The sequence below is a fragment of the Kogia breviceps genome, chromosome 2 (genome assembly GCF_026419965.1).
Source record: "Kogia breviceps isolate mKogBre1 chromosome 2, mKogBre1 haplotype 1, whole genome shotgun sequence".
NCBI classification, from domain to species: Eukaryota; Metazoa; Chordata; class Mammalia; order Artiodactyla; family Physeteridae; genus Kogia; species Kogia breviceps.
The window spans coordinates 57,479,346-57,499,525 of record NC_081311.1 but is presented as its reverse complement, the minus strand read 5'-3'; the positions used below and the strand labels follow the sequence as shown (position 1 = coordinate 57,499,525).

Here is a 20,180-nt window from a genome sequence, read left to right as displayed (position 1 = left end):
ATCTGAGGATTCCTCAAGGACTCCTCTGGCACGCACGTGCAGACTGATTGGTTGTGTCACCGAGATGTCTTTAACTTATTAAAAATTAAATGACAAATTAATTTCCATTCCCATCTTGGCATCAGAAATTATCAGTTTTGCAGAGCAAGTAATGGCGGGGAAAGTGTGTGGTGGGGGAGGAGATGAGCGCTTGTGACTTCTGGAATAATTATGGTGCTTTTAGGAAAAGAATAGATGAGGTTTCCTTTTTCTGATTCCTTTCTAAAGGTATCAGCAGCTAATTCTCTTTCCTAGAGTTATTGTTTTAATTTTTTTTTTCCATAAGGAACTTTTGAGATAACTTCTTTTTTTGTTGTTGTTTTTAACTTTTGTTTGTTTATCATATGAGGCAGAATAAATGATAATAGGATAAAAGGCTGGGCATGGAATTATTTTTAAATGACACCATCTTGTTTCCCTAGAGGAAGATCCTAATGGGGGAAAATCTTTGCTCTCTGTTCTTCCAACGTTTCTCACATTTGGGTCTCCACTGTCCTCGCAGTGCTTGAGCTACAGGCTAGTGATCTGACAACTGGGCTTTGAATCCAGGCCCTGTCACTAACTCCCCTGAGTAAAGCATTTTATCATTCTACACCTTAGTTTCTCTCTCTGTAAAATGGGGGAAATATTAGTAGCTCTCCTGAGGCTGTCAGGAGCCTCCTATGAGATTCTGCTTGGTGAACCTGGCCCGGCACCTTGATAAACGGTAGCTGCTCTCATGATTTCACGTTCTGTCCATGTTCTGTTTACACTACGAAAATTCCCAGCTTCCCTTTGCCCTCTCAGAAGCACGTAAGTAAGGCCTTGCTCAGGGATCCTGCCAGGGTCATGCGGTAGCTTTTCCTCTCCTCCCTTCATTTACCCAGAAGCATGCTGTGGGCCACGGTTTAGTCTTCCTGCTTTGTGAATGGGAACATGTGAACCTGGGCCAAGATACAGAGGGACCTGGTTTTAACTACCTGTTAGAGCTGAGGAGGGCGTACACATGGACACCGCCTAAAGGAAGTGTCGGTTACCTCTTCTCATGACGATGGGGAGGGCCTGGTAGACTTGACAGAGGACTGGAGAATGTCAGCCAGCTAGGGATTCGAGTCTTTGGGAAAGAACTCCAAGGCAGGAGCCAGGGTTCTGGGTTACCTAGTCTCAAAGGGAGAGCAGCCAGTGTTTACCTGAAACCCATTTCACAGGACAGTAATTATGTGGGTGCTAAGAGGTGATGAAAACAGTCACCCCAAAATGTCTGTGATCAAATACAACTGGGAAACAGGTTAAATAGCTTCAAACAGATTTCCTTCTTGTGGAATTTCTAGGAAGCCTGGACCCACTAACATCAATTGGGGTTCCCCAAGTGCGTGAAGACTGGAATATACTATACAGTTTAAAGAACTTGTTTGACCTTGCGCCATCTGTGTTTTTTGAAAGGCATTTTACTGGCCTAGTGTAATGCAGAAGACATCTCAGAACATGTAGGTAAACAGTAAATATTTGTGGGGATAGGGGGAGGTGAGGTGGTCAGAAGATGACGGTCTGAGTGCTAAAGGCAGTATGACGAGTAGGAAAATTGGGCTTAAGGCAGAAGGTGAGGGTGATGTGAACACATGGAAGGTTCTCTGAGCTCATAAAAGAAATCTGGTGGGGGACAAAGGCTTCAGGAGACTCAATTATGCTAACTGAATACTTCAATTGTTACCTCAGATTGGGGGCACCACGCTTTTTCTTTTCTACTAGTCACAAATAAAGATATCCCAGTTAGCTGGCAGCGCATGAATTCCAAACAGACAAAGAAATTCCTGGCAGTGGTGATGCTGAAATGCTGCTGAAGTTTTCTGAGACAGAGATGTTTGGATGAATTTTCCCACCAGAAGTCTGGGCCACACAAGCACCCTGGGTCCCTTACCACCCTAAGGTTCTGAGAAGAGCAATCCAGAAGCCTACGCTTTTAGCCAACTTCTCTAAACATGAAAAAGACACCTGTCCTACTGTTAGAAACAGAAAAAAGTGTGACACTCCTTGACCTGAGTGAATTTGTCCTGATAAATAGCTACATCAACAATAATGCTGTGCTGAATGGTGGACAATTTACTCCTTTGTTTCCAGACACCTGGCAAGCAAGATTACTGTGTTAAAAGCCTGCTCTATTATTTTGAAATATATTTTGGGGCCAAGAAAATGGCATGTTAGTTTCATTTGTGAGCTATTTGAAGGCAGATGATCCCTACCTCTCGATCTACCCTCCATCGAGCAGCACTTGCTTTCTCTATTTAGAAGATCAGTCCCCAGTTCTGAGACCTGCTGCTGATGGGTGCTTTTCATAGAGTTATTAACCAAGTCATGGGGAATCGTGGAAGAGCCTGACAAATGTCATCACGACCGCAGGTCTTCATCTTCTAGATGAGTCTGCTCCGAATCTCCAAGAGAGGGCTCTAGGCCAGCGGAGTGGGGGGTCAGAGTGCAGGGCTGGGCCTTGGTGGCTGCTAAGCTCATCCTTTGCATCCTTTCTTAAGACCTGGCTTTAGTAAGAAAGGGTCCCCTACGAGCTGGCTGCTGTTATGGCTTCAGAACCAGAGCTTCTGAAAAAGGGCTGAGTAGGAAAAAAAAAAAAAAAAAGGCAAATAAAGTCAGAATAAAGGAAAATAAACAGCTGGAGGGAAGGCACCGTCTTAGGTTTCTTATCTTAAAATTTTTATATTTCTCCCTTGACTTCCTCTGAGAGCTGTGAAGACATGTCAGTCAAACTGACAGTGTGTTGGAAGAGGAATAGAAGGGAGAAGGTGGGAGGGGGAGCCAGGGAGACACATGAAAAAAAAAAGGCCCAAGCCAAAGAAAATGAATTAGAGCAAAGATGCTTTGGAAACAACTGCCAGGTCAGATGGGTGTGATCAAAGGTTTACGGATACTGTGTGGGGAAAAAATCATTAAGGAAGGCTAGAACAAGACAGTCGATTCCAACCAGAGCCACAAATAAAACACATTCAAAGCAGTGCCATGGGGTAGCCTTTCTGTTACAGCCGGGGAAATAAAAAACAAGCTGATGATAGTTGGAAACACGAACCACAAAACAAAAGGAGATACTGATGTGAAAGAAAACAGTGCTTCTTACCCAGTTCAGTTATCATTAGAATGTGCGTCCCACTGTTTTTTTCCTGATTGACTGATACCAAAGGCAACTTGCCAGGTTTAGCTAATGGGATACAGCAGTTAAGGGTTGGGGAAAGGGAGTGGAGGAAAGTACAGAAAAAGAAAAGAGTGAGGGAATAACAGAGGAGACATTCTCAAGTAAAGGGACCCAGGACCACAGGTAGTTAGTGTTTATCTTCGGGGGAAGAGACCACATAGCAGTTTTGCAAATTCACAAATAGGAGCAGGGAGTGCCATGGCCAGGTTAAAAGCTGGATCCCACTGGCCAGTGATCATGGCCCTCAAAACCCCATCACTTTTTGGACCAAAGCGGCAGTCACTGAAAATGGCCTTTAGCTGAAAATCTCAACTAGAATAGATGAAATGTAAAATTATCACATATTAGCCCAATGTTTCTACGCAGTTCTCAAAATGGGGTTGGCTTGGACCTGAGGCTTTGTACCTCCAGGGAGGGACCTTCCACAGATGCTTCCAATGAGAAGCACTGGAAAAAATCCTTGGACCATACCTTTCCTCCCTTCCCCCCACTTCCCTAATGTATGCCCCAATCTCAAACCCTGCATCTCACGCTCCTTTGAAAACAGTGACCAGCATAAGGAAACTATCTATTCACCTCAGAGGAAAGATAGATCAGTTTTCCCTTGGGTCATGTGTCATATTTCTACCCATACCCTTCTCCAATCTCCCCCCAGACAAACCCCGTTAGAGCCTACCACACTGAAATAGCTAAGACTCAGGCCAACCTCCTTATATCCTGCATGGTTGGAAAAGAGGACCAAAAAAATCCACCCAAAGCTGACATTCACTCCTACCTAGTTCAGTGATGATGGGGATGTTGACCCCAGTTGTGATGGAGGGCTGGCGTAACATCCCATGTACCGGGCTGTTATCCGGAGAGGATCTGTCCATTCCTGGAGGTGTGAACCCTAGTGGGAAGGAAAGAGAGGAAAAAGAAAAAATCAGAAATGTGGAAAATTTGGAAATGATGAAAGTATAGTGTATATACACAATAAAACAGTAACATATGCATTATTTACAAGTCAAAAATTAACACCCCCAGGATAAGCTCTGATGAGTTGTTTTCAGAAGAACAAAGTAGGAGACCATTATAAAAAATTCTAACCCACTTTGACAGTTCCCTAAGAACCAGTCTTTACACACCAATTATTGATCTTGCTCACAGATTCTTGTTCCCCTCCTCCTTCAGGCACACATGAGGATCCGTACCTCTGTGCCTCCTTGAAGTTAGATATGACCACATGACATAGGAAATGCCCTGGCCCATGAAAAGCAAACGGAACAACGCATATCATCACTTCTGGTACAAGTATTTGACTTGCCATCTCTCTTCCCAGGCTGTGACAACAGTGGGAACACGGGTTACTATGGAGATGAAGGCTGGGCAGCAGCCCTGGACAGTAGCCCAGACACACAAAGCATTCTGAGTGAAAAATCAATCTCTGTGGCTTTAAGCCACTGAGACTTGTTTTGTTGTTGTTTGTGTTGTTGTTGTTACCACAGCATAACCTAACCTATCCTGACTGTTATCTTTTTTTTTTTTTTTTTTTTTAGCCGTACGCGGGCCTCTCACTGTTGTGGCCTCTCCTGCTGCGGAGCACAGGCTCCGGACGCGCAGGCTCAGCGGCCATGGCTCACGGGCCCAGCCGCTCCGCGGAATGTGCGATCTTCCCGGACCGGGGCACGAACCCGTGTCCGCTGCATCGGCAGGCGGACTCCCAACCACTGCGCCACCAGGGAAGCCCCTGACTGTTATCTTAAACCAACTGATTACTTATTCTCTTGCCAGTGAGGGACTTAAACCTGGGCCTTTGACAGGGTTCTGGCCAAGGGGAAGTGGGAGGAAATCGGCCTGGGGGCTTGAGGACATGTTTCCTTGCTCTTAAAAAATATCACATGGGAAGAGATTCTCTTTTGATCCACCGGACATTGCTTTTGTGTCTGTAGTACCTGCAACTGTAGCAGCCGTCTTGTAACTAGGATGGGCGCCAGCTGAGGACAAAGCCAACTTAATGAATTGGCTGAAGTGAATGATAAAAAGACTGAATGATAGGAAGAACTGTCCTTAGTTCCTGAATTAACCAGCCCTAGAATCAAAACCAATTGATCTCAGGATTTCTTACTACATGAGATTTTATACATTTATAAGTGAGATTATAATATAAAATGTAGTAATGAGCTTTTATATATATTATACACATAATAATGAGATTATATATAATGTCTATGTATATTTATGTATTTTGTATTAAATATTTATATATACACAATATATGTACAACTATATATTTTTATATATATATGTGTGTGTGTGTGTGTGTGTGTGTGTATTTATTTTCCCCCCTTTTGTTGAAGCCAAACTGAGGAGTCTTTTTTACTTGTAGCTGAAATCATCCTGACTGCTGCATATGCCACCTGCTTATAGTGGACCCTTGAACTTCCCAGTGTGCTTGACACAGACTCCGTAAGGTAGATGTGGGCACAGTAAACTGGAGAGTAGCCTACTTGTTCTGACTTTTGCAGTTTGGGCTTCTTTGGGTCTCAGACCCAAATCTCAATACATATTAGAACAAGCTTGGCCCAACCATATTTTCAAGTTTAGGGAGGGTGAGAAAGCATCCCAGCTAGGCCAAATGGCTGCCTCTTTAAGGAGGTACATAGCCGTATAAACATGATACATTTATTTTCTTCATACATTCTTTTGGTGAAAATTAATTTGGCCACGTGGCAAGTGGCACCGCCAGCTCCACACTGGCCACCATGCCCAATTGCCTTCCCCACCTTATAGAACAGGCAGACAGAAGTTCACGTTCTCTTTGTTTTCTCTTCTTTGCCCATAGTGGATGGCTACCTGGGCTTATCAATGGATTAGGGAATTACAGATACAGTCACTTGCGAAGTTTCCAAGAACAAATTTCTGAAGATTGTGTGACCAGATTAGTGACTCTCTCTGGTAATGTGACAAGACTGGGTTGTTTCTGGCATGAAGGTTATGTGTGAATCTTTATCTACCAGGAATGAAATGACAGGTGATCATAATTGCCTGTTGCTTTGGAAGTACATCATGCATGAAATGCCAGAAAAATATAAACGAGTTTTCCTGTTTTCTGCTCTCCTGTGTATAAATTTCATCGGAGTGTCATATTTTCAGAAAGAAAAAAAAAGTTTTATTTACCATTCACTCCCTGATTGCACTTAATTTTATTCTTTATACTGATACCCTGTGCACAGGGTAAGTAACTTTGAATGACAGTATAGTGTCCATCTTGCTAAACTTTGGAATGTGTGTTTTTCAGCCAACCATGTAACCAAGAACACGCAATTGAAATACTTGCTGTTTTCTTCCCCTAGAATAGTGAAGGGGGAAAACTAAACTGTTTTCATCAGAAGTTTCATTCAAAAGCATGAAAAACTGCAAGTGACAGCTGTGCAGATTCAGTGGATGTGACGTTTTTGAATTTCTTCAAGTTGACAAGTAAACACCTTAAATCGGTAATGCTATATGCATAATACATGGCCTGTATTTTGACATCCATCATCAAATGCTGACTTGAGAAAATACGGGTTTGTACGTCAAGGACCAGCACCCATAAAACAGGTAAAAATGCAGGTCACACGGTATTAGGAAAACTGTATTTCATTACAGAACCGGCAACAAACCAAAGCATCCTTTTATTTTATCTTATTTAAAGATTCCATTTTCAGCTGTGAAAAGACTCAATTCCTTTGCATGAAACCTTCATTTAGAAATGACATGCTTGCCTCATAGGCCTCTTTCATTTTGCTTTCATATTCCATTTTCCCCTTCGGTCGCCAAGCCTGGTTCCATTAGCATCTGCAACTGACAAACTATGGTGGATGTCCAAAGACATCTCTCCATTAAATGTCTTTCTCTCTCCTAAACAGGACCCCAAGAACGGGGTGATTTTGTTGGAAAGAAAACTTCAGCAATGATAATGTCACTTTTTATTTTGCTACTTTTATAGCCACACATTTTTATAAGCAAAGGCAAAGATAACAGAAATAGATTTTATCTTTTTTTGGCCCTTCCTGAAGAGTTGTGTTAAAGAGGAACAGAATTTATTAGCATTGTTTCATTCTTAGAGATCCTATAATGGGAAACTTGTGGCTTGAAATGGCAGAGCAGACCCAGATTCCTGAAGTGGCCTTGGAAAGAACAGAAAATCAGGCACCTTCCTTCCAAAGAGAAGAGGCAATCGGCCTTTGGTGCCATTTGATGGCACCTACCCCCATTTACCATAGCAGCTGTTAATAAAGGGGTAGGTCTAAATGGTATCCAGGTCCCTGATGGTCTTCCTCCCCATCCCTTTGTTAGCTGCAGTGGGTACATCTTTGGTTGAATTTTAAGTCCCTCTACATAAAGCAGTGCTTCAGTTCTGCATGTGAAAGCACTGGCACATGGAATATCCTCCAGGGACCCTGATCTACAGCTACAGGATAGTGAAACTGGGAAACGCTCCTTCCGTTAGTTGAACTAACACTCGGGAAGTTAATTTTAGAAACAACCACTTATTTTGCCAGAAGAGATGATGAAGAATGTTGGCATTGGAGAGATGGAATCAGAAGTTCTCAATCAGGAAAAGATTCAAGTTTAATTAACTACAACCCAAGCTCTTACCAAGATGGCCTCCTGGTTCTTTAGATGTATTCCCTTTCCTCTCTGTTGAGCATGGACATGGGAGGCAAGTTTGGGGCTAAAGATAACTTTAAAGACTACCTGAACTCCTTACACTGAAAACCTCTCCCCATTTCACTCTTCAGGGGCAGATAGGATGGGCTTACTTTACTTGTTCTATTCCTTTGGCATCAGGCAGAAATGGGCCCAACATTGCCCCCTGCCAAAGCATGCTCACTCCATATGCTGCAGGAGAACTTTAGGTCAAAGACTGGGTTTTCTATTTATTTAAACATCCCAGGTTGTCTACAAAATGCCTGGCCCACAGAGAAGAAACGGAGTGGAATAGCTAAGAGCATGTGCTTTGGAGTCAGAGGTCTTAGGTTTAAATTCTAGCTCATCTACTTATAAGCCACATAACCAAGAGCAGAGCACAGACTCTCCAAACCTCTGTTCCTTTGTCTGTAAGCTGGAATTACCCACTATACAGGGCAGTTGTGAGAATAAAATGAAATAGTATATTTAAAACATTTAGTACGATGCCTGGTATGAAGAAAAAATACTTTAAAATGTTGACCACCGGGCTCCCCTGGTGGCGCAGTGGTTGAGGGTCCGCCTGCCGATGCAGGGGACGCGGGTTTGTGCCCCGGTCTGGGAAGATCCCACATGCCGCGGAGCGGCTGGGCCCGTGAGCCACGGCCGCTGGGCCTGCACGTCAGGAGGCTGTGCTCCGCAATGGGAGAGGCCACAGCAGTGAGAGGCCCGCGTACCACACACACACACAAAAAAAATGTTGACTACCAACGTTAATATTTTACTCAGTACACACTAAATATTCTGGCTAGGAACAGCATCCACTGCCTCCCCCTTCCCTATGGATAAAGACCTGAGGCAGCTTTTGGTAGAGATTTTTAAAAGAATTTTCACATAGAGAAAAATCCTGGAAAATTAATGGGAAGGCGATAGCAGTGTGGATATATTTTGGTAGAAATAATCAGGTCAATCCAGTGATAAAAATACAGCCTAAAGTATTTAAGGACGGAGTATTTTGGATATTGGATGGCTAGGATTTTCTTTAGGTATGTTGAAAAACTGGTGTCCAGTCTTCATGAAAGAAAGGTTCTTAATGCCTTACAGCAACTGCAGACTCTCTGGAGTCTTCTGTTTTCTAGACCTAATTTCCCACTTCCTTTAATTATTTAAGGACATAATCTTTCTTCTTTGGTTTCTCAGGCTTTTGAAAAAATGGTTTTCACTGCTCTCTATATTCTTTTCCAGAATTTGTGTTCTCAACCATCTCCACTGTTGGGTTCAGCTGAACAAAATCTGTAGTACTTATTTTCTTTTTTAGGATTGGTTATTCGATGGCAGGCAGCACTTGGCCTGTGTCAGGGAAGTTATTGGAAGGTTAAGTGACCTAGAGTTAAATTTGACAAGGGCATTTCAGTTTGGATGGCTTCACATGAAAGAATTTAACACAAACACTTGACCTATTCCTAAGAAGTTCAAGGAGAAGAGGCTCGGGAATAACAAGATGGCTAAGGTTTCATTTTTTAAAGTAATTGTTTTGGGTACCTGCTGCATGCATGCATACAGACGTAGCATCCCAGGAGCACCTGTGGTTACAAGCAAAGAGAGGCTGTGACTCAGATAAGATCTACCAGAGGGCATGGCTAGAAAAGGGTTCCAGGGTAATGTAGTTGTGAGTACATCTGAAAATGAGAAAGACTCAATGTCATCACCTTTGTGGAACTCAAAGCAAAGGCAAGAATGTTCTGGATCTAGATTGACTAAGGTAATTTTGAGAATGAAGAAGTCAGGCTTAAGCAGAACCTTAAGAAAAAAAATAGTAAAATCCAACATTTACTGAGTGCTCAGCATGTACTAAAATCTGCACATGTTTTAACTTTAGTTCATACGGCCATCCTATGTAGATACTGCTATGTTACAGATGAGGAAATTGAAGCACAGCAGAGTTAAGCAACTTGACCCAGCGCATACATTTAGGAATGAGCAGATCTAGATCTCAGCCCAGGTAAATTGGCTCCAGAGCCTCCTCTAAGTCACCATGGCATATTCCTTCTTATTATGTGCCAAAGCTGCACTAAGGGTTTTTTCACGGGCCACCTCATTTATTCCTCTCAACAACCCTGTAAGTACAGGAACTGCTAATATTATCACTTTGTAGATGAAGAAAATAAGATTCAGAGCAGTCAGGTAACTTCCTCCAACACCCCAGCTGGTAAGTGGCAGATCTGGGGGCTACAGCCAGACAGTCTGACTTCAGAACCCCAGGATCACTGTGCTCCATGCTGCCTTCCCTCTGTGTGTGATGGTCTCTCTTTCTCATGTGCTGAGCTTGGCAGGCAAGCCTGAGGCCTGAGCCAGTCTCACCCTTTTACTGCTTTCACTTTTAAACAATAGCAGATAACAGCTGGGACCCACTGGAGTTATGCTTAACTTGCTTTGGTATGGTAGCATGCACAACTCAGTACATATGATAAATGCTTTATTACAGTATTTTTCCGTGGGGGAAAACACAAAGTACTTTCTAAATCTTCCCTAGTTAAATCACCAAGCTTTTCCAGGGAGAGAGGGAGATGGAAATTCTTATAAATCACCTCCCCTAAAATAGATGGAGAAATGAAGGTAAGCGCCTCCCCACCCCCATAGATTTAACATAAAGGAATTGGTTCAAATGGTGGGGCAAATTATCTTTTATTGTGTGCATATAAATGATGGTTAGAAATCCATATGCTACGTTAAACGAGAGAAATAAATTAGGCAGAGTCATCTAGGTTTGCTGAGACAGGTATTCAATATGAAGTTGTAAAAGGGAAAGATCACCGTTAAAAATGATCTATAAAGGCATGTTAAAATCAAGAGACACATCTCATATTACATCATCTAGGAGATGAATTAAATTTCCTGTTACCGCCAGGAAAAATAAAAAAATCCAAAGCCAAATGTCAGATGAACTGAAGATCAATAAAAATATTTTGATAAGTAAATGCAACAATGCTACTTAACACATGATTGGCAACTGCTGAAACATAAATTATCCAAATTTCCCATTGCTGCTTATGGGAAAATTATGCAGATTAGAACTTGATTAGGCTTATATCATGAGACTCAATTTGGACTTGTAATCTATTAAGCTCCAATAAATGAGGCATTTGAATAGCTCCCCTGAGCAAGTACAGTAATAGCCACAGCAGTCATTTTTTTTTTTTTTTTTTTTTTTTCTGCGGTACGCAGGCCTCTCACTGTTGTGGCCTCTTCCGTTGCGGGGAACAGGCTCCGGACGTGCAGGCTCAGCGGCCATGACTCACGGGCCCAGCCACTCTGCGGCATGTGAGATCTTCCCAGACCAGGGCACGAACCCATGTCCCCTGCATCGGCAGGCGGACTGTCAACCACTGCGCCACCAGGGAAGCCCCAGCAGTCATTTTTTGCAGTATGTATTCCAACAAAATTCTTCAGCAGCTGTAGTAAAGAAAATTCCAGGTACAGAAGCATGATTGCCTTCTAACTTGTAGGGGGAAAAATCCACGTGCCCAGGCTTGACTTGGGAAATAGATTTTTTTAGAAAAGTCTGCAAGAGAAATCCGGCCAAGGGAAATCCTCAGTCGAACCTTGTAATAAATAGTTTTTCATAGTAGTTTTCAGTGGCTTTCCAGAAAGTTGGAGTCCTGAGTCATGAGAGCCAGGAGCTGACCAGTGTTGACTCAATAAAAAATGATTATTTGTCAAGGCAGAAACTTCTCCTGACACTGCCCAAAGGCTACTCTAACTGAGCACTTTCCACTTAGGAGCTGGAAGTGGTGCCAGCCCCCGACAGGTTGCTGGAGGTCAATGCTGTTTCGAAAGCTGGGGCAGGGAACACCCTTGCCAATTTCAACTGTGTTATATCTGCTTTGTTCCAGGTAACTCATGAGCTTGGAGCTGATCATTGTCCTCTACCCAGAGCCTAAACACAGAGCTTAGAAATTACATTAATAGGCAGTTCTGAGAAACCTAAACTATACCATTTGGGTCTCTTTTTGCCTCTTTACCAATCACTCTGTTAGGGATGCAAGAACTTTGGAAATCTTCTAATAACTACCTCCCTTTTACAGATGAAGAAACTGAGGCTCAGAGCAGCGAAGTTACTGTGTCTAAGGTTGCGGATCAGTTGGTGGCAGAGCCAGGACAGTTGATTCTGTTGTTACGTGTTCCCCTTCAACCTCTTCTCTACATGAGGAACCCATTCCCAGTGTTTGGTGGTGGGTAGGGGAGGGGGGCAACCCTGACTCCACTATGGATCCCCATCATCCTGGACACACGGCTGGTTTAGAGATCCACTTGTCCTCCAAGTGGGGGCCAATCTGTGTTCTCCCCAAGACCTGATGAAATCAATGCTAAAGATGCTTTCAAAACCACAGGGATGTAAGTACGGGGCTGCTGGTGAGCATTTAGCTCACCAGGGGACAAATGAAAACAGGGCAAATGAATCAAGAGGTAAAGAGAATGAGACAGAGCTCTGACATCACTCAGGCTCCTGGGCTCAAATGTGCCTAACGCCAGAGACACCCCAGTTGTATGACTTCCTCTTTATTTAAGGCTTTGGGGTTGGATTTCTATCACTTGCAACCAAACTGCCCAAATAGTATAGTAACTGAGAAAAACCTCTGTTCTTTTCTTGGTAAAATGGCTCATGCATGTCTGAGTTTCTACTGAAACAAGTGACTATATCGTCATTCAAGGTTTCTTGTTCACTTCCAGTGACCAGAGACAAGACCTGAGTCAATTTCTTTATTTACAATAAGTAACATTGATATTTTTAACAGTACTCTTTTCTAGAGACTGTATTTAATGAAAGCATTGGGAAGCTGCATAAGGTATTTCCATCTTTTTTAGAGTTTCTGTTCTGGGTCTAAATTAAACCAAAGGAAACTAAACCAACCAACTAACAACCAATCAATCAACCAAAGTTCTCTATAGCTATTTGTCCATTAAGTTTCATAAGATATAGTCAGCACTTAGACAAGTCTCACACACATGAAACAAATAAGTTTGCAAGAGTTGTCTCTCCAAGCAGACAGTCTCTTTCCTTAAAGTAAACTTAAAGAACTTACTGTCCCTAAGTAAGAACCTGTCTCTCAGAAGGGTTGGTGTAAGGAAGGAAGGGGGGTCGGAAGGGAACGAGGGAGGGAACGAGGGAGGGAACGAGGGAGGGAATAAGGAAGGGAGGGGGGAAGGGGAGGAGACTAGTTACAACTCAAACACAGATTTGTAAAGAAACCTAATATTCACCTGGTCTAACCTCTTCATTTGTGCAAAAGCTCATGGTGTCATGATGAATTTTCCGCAACTTCTCAATTGCCTTTTACCCCCTCTGAATTCATCTTACAACTTAAAAATAAGATGTAATTTGGCGACACAGATCAAATTATTTAAATTTGACATACCCTTTGGCCTAAGCAATTTCACTTCTAAAAATATATGCACAGCCCAAATTTCTTTATATTAGAGATTTGGTTACAATGTCTTCATTTGTAGCTATTAAGTAACAGTATTAAAATGAAAACCTAAATGTCCAGTTTTAGGAAACTGATTAAGTATGCATCCACTAAAAATAATGCAGAAAAACATTTCATGATATGGAAAAAATGGTCATGATACAATTTTGTGGAAAAAACAGGTACATACTATTATGTATGATCCATTTTGGGGGGTAAAATATTTATATCTGCAGAATCAAGACTAACGTTACCTTTCTTATGTCCGAATGCTAAGATTATAAGGAATTCATATTTGTTTTCTTTTTGTTTATAAATAGTTGCCAAATTTTCTAAAAGAAATATATTTCAGAAAGGAGAGAAGATGGCGGAAGAGTAAGTCACGAAGGTCACCTTCCTCCTCACAGATACATCAGAAATACACCTACACGTGGAACTGCTCCTATAGAACACCCACTGAACGCTGGCAGAAGACCTCAGACCTCCCAAAAGACAAGAAACTCCCCACGTACCTGGGTAGCGCAAAAGAAAAAAGAAAAAACAGAGACAAAAGAATAGGGACGGGACCCGCCCCAGTGGGAGGGAGCTGTGAAGGAGGAAAGGTTTCCGCACACTAGGAAAGCCCTTCGCGGGGGGAGACGGCTGGTGGCAGAGGGGGGAAGCTTCAGAGCCGTGGAGGAGAACGCAGTAACAGGGTGCGGAGGGCAAAGCGGAGAGATTCCTGCACAGAGGACCGGTGCTAACCAGCACTCACCAGCCCAAGACGCTTGTCTGCTCACCCGCCGGGGCGAGCGGGGGCTGGGAGCTGAGGCTCGGGCTTCGGTAGGATCCCAGGGAGAGGACTGGCGGCGTGAACACAGCCTGAAGGGGTTAGTGCACCACGGCTAGCTGGGAGGGAGTGCAGGAGAAGTCTGGAGCTGCCTAAGAGGCAAGAGACTTTTTCTTCCCTCTTTGCTTCCTGGTGCACGAGGAGAGGAGAGTAAGCACGCCGCTTAAAGGAGCTCCAGAAACAGGCGCGAGCCACGGCTATCAGCGCGGACCCCAGAGACGGGCATGAGACGCTAAGGCTGCTGCTGCCGCCACCAAGAAGCCTGTGTGCGAGCACAGGTCACTGTCCACACCTCCCCTCCCGGGAGCCTGTGCAGCCCACCACAGCCAGGGTCCCGGGATCCAGGGACAACTTCCCCGGGAGAACACACGGCGCACCTCAGGCTGGTGCAATGACACGCCGGCCTCTGCCGCCACAGGCTCACCCCGCATCTGTACCCCTCCCTCCCCCCGGCCTCAGTGAGCCAGAGCTCCCGAATCAGCTGCTCCTTTAACCCCGTCCTATCTGAGCGAAGAACAGATGCCCTCAGGCGACCTACAAGCAGAGGCAGGGCCAAATCCAAAGCTAAACCCCAGGAGCTGTGCGAACAAAGAGGAGAGCGGGAGGTCTCTCCCAGCAGCCTCAGAAGCAGCAGATTAAATCTCCACAATCAACTTGATGTACCCTGCATCTGTGGAATACCTGAATAGACAACAAATCAACCCAAATTGAGGAGGTGGACGTTGGAGTAAGATATATTATTTTGTCCCCTTTTCCTCTTTTTGTGAGTGTGTATGTGTATGCTTCTGTGTGATATTTTGTCTGTATAGCTTTGCTTTCACCATTTTTCCTAGGGTTCTGACCGTCCCATGTTATTATTTTTTTTACTTTAAAATTTTTTTCTTCTTAATAATTATTTTTTATTTTAATAACTTTCTTTTATCCTACTTTATTTTTTCTTCCATCCTTCCTTCCTGCCTTCCATCCTTTTTTTCTCCCTTTTACTCTGAGCCGTGTGGATTAAAGTCTGTTGGTGCTCCAGCCAGGCATCAGGGCTGTGCCTCTGAGGTGGGAGAAACAACTTCAGGACACTGGTCCACAAGAGACCTCCCAGCTCCATGTAATATCAAATGGCAAAAATCTCCCAGAGATCTCCATCTCAACACCAACACCCAGCTTCACTCAACAACCAGCAAGCTACAGTGCTGCACACCCTATGCCAAACAACTAGCAAGACAGGAACACAGCCCCATCCATTAGCAGAGATGCTGCCTAAAATCACAATAAGGCCAACGACCCCCCAAAACACACCACCAGATGTGGACCTACCCACCAGAAAGACAAGATCCAGCCTCATCCAATAGAACACAGGCACTAGTCCCCTCAACCAGGAAACCTACTCAACCCACTGAGCCAACCTTAGCCACTGGGGACAGCCACCAAAAACAATGGGAACTACAAACCTGCAGCCTGCGAAAAGGAGACCCCAAACACAGTAAGATAAGCAAAATGAGAAGACAGAAAAACACACAGCAGATGAAGGAGCAAGGTAAAAACCCACCAGACCTCACAAATGAAGAGGAAATAGGCAGTCTACCTGAAAAACAATTCAGAATAATGATAGTAAAGATGATCCACAATCATGGAAACAGAACAGAGAAAATGCAAGAAACATTTAACAAGGACCTAGAAGAACTAAAGAGAAAGGAAGCAACGATGAACAATACAATAAATGAAATTTAAAATACTCTAGAAGGGATCAATAGCAGAATAACTGAGGCAGAAGAACGGATAAGTGAACTGGAAGATAAAATAGTGGAAATACCTACTGCAGAGCAGAAAAAAGAAAGAAAAGAACTGAGGACAGTCTCAAAGACCTCTGGGACAACATTAAAAACACCAGCATTCGAATTATAGGGGTCCCAGAAGAAGAAGAAGAGAAAAGGAAAGGGACTGAGAAAATATTTGAAGAGATTCTAGGTGAAAACTTCCCTAATATGGGAAAGGAAATAGTTAATCAAGTCCAGGAAGCAGAGAGTCCCATACAGGATAAATCCAAGGAGAAACACACCAAGACACATATAAATCAAACTATCAAAAATAAATACAAAGAAAACATATTAAAAGCAGCAAGGGAAAAACAACACATAACACACAAGGGAATCCCCATAAGGTTAACAGCTGATCTTTCAGCAGAAACTCTGCAAGCCAGAAGGGAGTGGCAGGACATATTTAAAGTGATGAAGGAGAAAAACCTACAACCAAGATTGCTCTACCTTGCAAGGATCTCATTCAGATTTTTTTTTTTTTTTTTTTTTGGTGGTACGCGGGCCTCTCACTGCTGTGGCCTCTCCCGTTGTGGAGCACAGGCTCCGGACGCGCAGGCTCAGCGACCATGGCTCACGGGCCCAGCCGCTCCACGGCATGTGGGATCCTCTCGGACCGGGGCACGAACCCGTGTCCCCTGCAATGGGAGGCGGACTCTCAACCACTGCGCCACCAGGGAAGCCCTCTCATTCAGATTTGATGGAGAAATTAAAACCTTTACAAATAAGCAAAAGCTGAGAGAATTTGGCACCACCAAACCAGCTTTACAACAAATGCTAAAGGAACTTCTCTAGGCAAGAAACACAAGAGAAGGAATAGACCTACAATAACAAACCCAAAACAATTAAGAAAATGGGAATAGGAACACACATATCGATAATTACCTTAAATGTAAATGGATTAAATGCTCCCACCGAAAGACACAGACTGTCTGAATGGATACAAAAACAAGACCCATATATATGATGTCTACAACAGACCCACTTCAGACCTAGTGACACATACAGACTGAAAGTGAGGGGATGGAAAAAGATATCCCATGCAAATGGAAATCAGAAGAAAGCTGGAGTAGCAATTCTCATATCAGACAAAAGAGACTTTAAAATAAACACTATTATAAGAGACAAAGAAGGATACTACATAATGATCAAGGGATCGATCCATGAAGAAAATATAACAATTGTAAATATTTATGCACCCAACCTAGGAGCACCTCAATACATAAGGCAAATACTAACAGCCATAGAAGGGGAAATCAACAGTAACACAACCATAGTAGGGGACTTTAACACCCCACTTTCACCAATGGACAGATCATCCACAATGAAAATAAATAGGAAACACATGTTTTAAATGATACATTACATAAGATGGACTTACTTGATATTTATAGGACATTCCATCCAAAAACAACAGAATACACATTTTTCTCAAGTGCTCATGGAACATTCTCCAGGATAGATGATATCTTAGGTCACAAATCTAGCCTTGGTAAATTTCAGAAAATTGAAATCATATCAAGTATCTTTGCCGACCACAACACTATGAGACTAGATATCAATTACAGGAAAAGATCTGTAGAAAATACAAACACATGAAGGCTAAACAATACACTACTTAATAACGAAGTGATCACTGAGGAAATCAAAGAGGAAATCAAAAAATACCTAGAAACAAATGACAATGGAGACACGACGACCCAAAACCTATGGGATGCAGCAAAAGCAGTCCTAAGAGGGAAGTTTATAGCAATACAATCCTACCTTAAGAAACAGGAATCATCTCGAATAAACAACCTAACCTTGCACCTAAAGCAATTAGAGAAAGAAGAACAAAAAACCCCCAAATTTAGCAGAAGGAAAGAAATCATAAAGATCAGATCAGAAATAAATGAAAAAAGAAATGAAGGAAATGATAGCAAAGATCCATAAAACTAAAACCTGATTCTTCCAGAAGATAAACAAAATTGATAAACCATTAGCCAGACTCAGCAAGAAAAAAAGGGAGAAGACTCAAATCAATAGAATTAGAAATGAAAAAGGAGAAGTAACAACTGACACTGCAGAAATAAAAAGGATCATAAGAGAGTACTACAAGCAACTCTATGCCAATAAAAATGGACAACCTGGAAGAAATGGACAAATTCTTAGAAATGCACAACCTGCTGAGACCAAACCAGGAAGAAATAGAAAATATGAACAGACCAATCACAAGCACTGAAATTGAAACTGTGATTAAAAATCTTCCAACAAACAAAAGCCCAGAACCAGATGGCTTCACAGGCGAATTCTATCAAACATTTAGAGATAGAGAAGAGCTAATACCTACCCTTTTCAAACTCTTCCAAAAGATAGCAGAGGGGGGAACACTGCCAAACTCATTCTATGAGGGCACCATCACCCTGATACCAACACCAGAGAAAGACGTCACAAAGAAAGAAAACTACAGGCCAATATCACTGATGAACATAGATGCAAAAATCCTCAACAAAATACTAGCAAACAGAATCCAACAGCACATTAAAAGGATCCTACACCATGCTCAAGTGGGGTTTATTCCAGGAATGCAAGGATTCTTCAATATACGCAAATCAATCAACATGATACACCATATCAACAAACTGAAGGAGAAAAACCATATGATCATCTCAATAGATGCAGAGAAAGCTTTTGAAAAAATTCAACAGCCATTTATGATAAATCCCTGCAGAAAGTAGGCATAGAGGGAACTTTCCTCAACATAATAAAGGCCATATGTGACAAACCGAAAGCCAACATCGTCCTCAGTGGTGACAAACTGAAAGCATTTCCTCTAAGATCAGGAACAAGACAAGGTTGCCCACTCTCACCACTCTTATTCAACATAGTTTTGGAAGTAGTTCTAGTCATAGCAATCAGAGAAGAAAAAGAAAAGGCACCCAGATTGGAAAAAAAAGAAGTAAAGCTGTCACTGTTTACAGATGACATGATACTATATTTAGAGAATCCTAAAGATGCTACCAGAAAACTACTAGAGCTAATCAATGAATTTGGTAAAGTAGCAGGATACAAAATTAATGCACAGAAATCTCTGGCATTCTTATACACTAATGATGAAAAATATGAGAGTGAAATTAAGAAAACACTCCCATTTAGCATTGCAACAAAAAGAATAAAATATCTAGGAATAAACCTACCTAAGGAGACAAAAGTCCTGTATGCAGAAAATTATAAGACACTGATGAAAGAAATTAAAGATGATACAAATAGATGGAGAGATATGCCATGTTCTTGGATTGGAAGAATCAACATTGTGAAAATGACTCTACTACCCAAAGCAATCTACAGATTCAATGCAATCCCTATCAAACTACAACTGGCATTTTTCACAGAAGTAGAACAAAAAATTTCACAATTTGTATGGAAACACAAAAGACCCCGAATAGCCAAAGCAATCTTGAGAACGAAAAGTGGAGCTGGAGGAATCAGGCTCCCTGACTTCAGACTATACTACAAGGCTACAGTAATCAAGACAGTATGGTACTCGCACAAAAACAGAAATATAGATAAATGGAACAGGATAGAAAGCCCGGAGGTAAACCCACACACATATGGTCACCTTCTCCTTGATAAAGGAGGCAAGAATATACAGTGGAGAAAAGACAGTCTCTTCAATAAGTGGTGTGGGAAAAACTGCACAGGTACATGTAAAAGTATGAAATTAGAACACTCCCTAACACCACACACAAAAATAAACTCAAAATGGGTTAAAGACCTAAATGTAAGGCCAGACATTATCTAACTCTTAGAGGAAAACATAGCAGAACACTGTGTGACATAAATCACAGCAAGATCCTTTTTGACCCACCTCCTAGAGAAATGGAAATAAAAACAAAAATAAACAAATGGGACCTAATGAAACTTCAAAGCTTTCACACAGCAAAGGATACCATAAACAAGACCAAAAGACAACCCTCAGAAAGAGAGAAAATAGTTGCAAATGAAGCAACTGACAAAGGATTAATCTCCAAAATTTACAAGCAACTCATGCAGCTCAATAACTAAAAAACAAACAACCCATTCCAAAAATGGGCAGAAGAACTCAATAGACATTTCTCCAAAGAAGATATACAGATTGCCAACAAACATATGAAAGAATGCTCAACATCATTAATCATTAGAGAAATGCAAATCAAAACTACAATGAGATATCATCTCACACCAGTCAGAATGGC

General features: G+C 42.3%; 1 protein-coding gene across 38 annotated transcripts in view; it reads right to left on the bottom strand.

The window, feature by feature from the left end:
- Positions 1–20,180, bottom strand: part of KCNMA1 (potassium calcium-activated channel subfamily M alpha 1) — a 773,456-nt gene that overhangs the window by 38,036 nt on the left and 715,240 nt on the right. For 21 of the 38 annotated variants that reach the window (XM_067025281.1, XM_067025282.1, XM_067025292.1 and 18 more), the window contains one exon: positions 3,990–4,103. In XM_067025281.1, the coding sequence (XP_066881382.1) occupies positions 3,990–4,103 (114 nt within the window). Of the gene's footprint in view, positions 1–3,139; positions 3,221–3,989; positions 4,104–20,180 lie in introns of all 38 variants that reach the window. The other 17 variants (XR_010838921.1, XM_067025277.1, XM_067025278.1 and 14 more) reach the window with 1 other exon arrangement.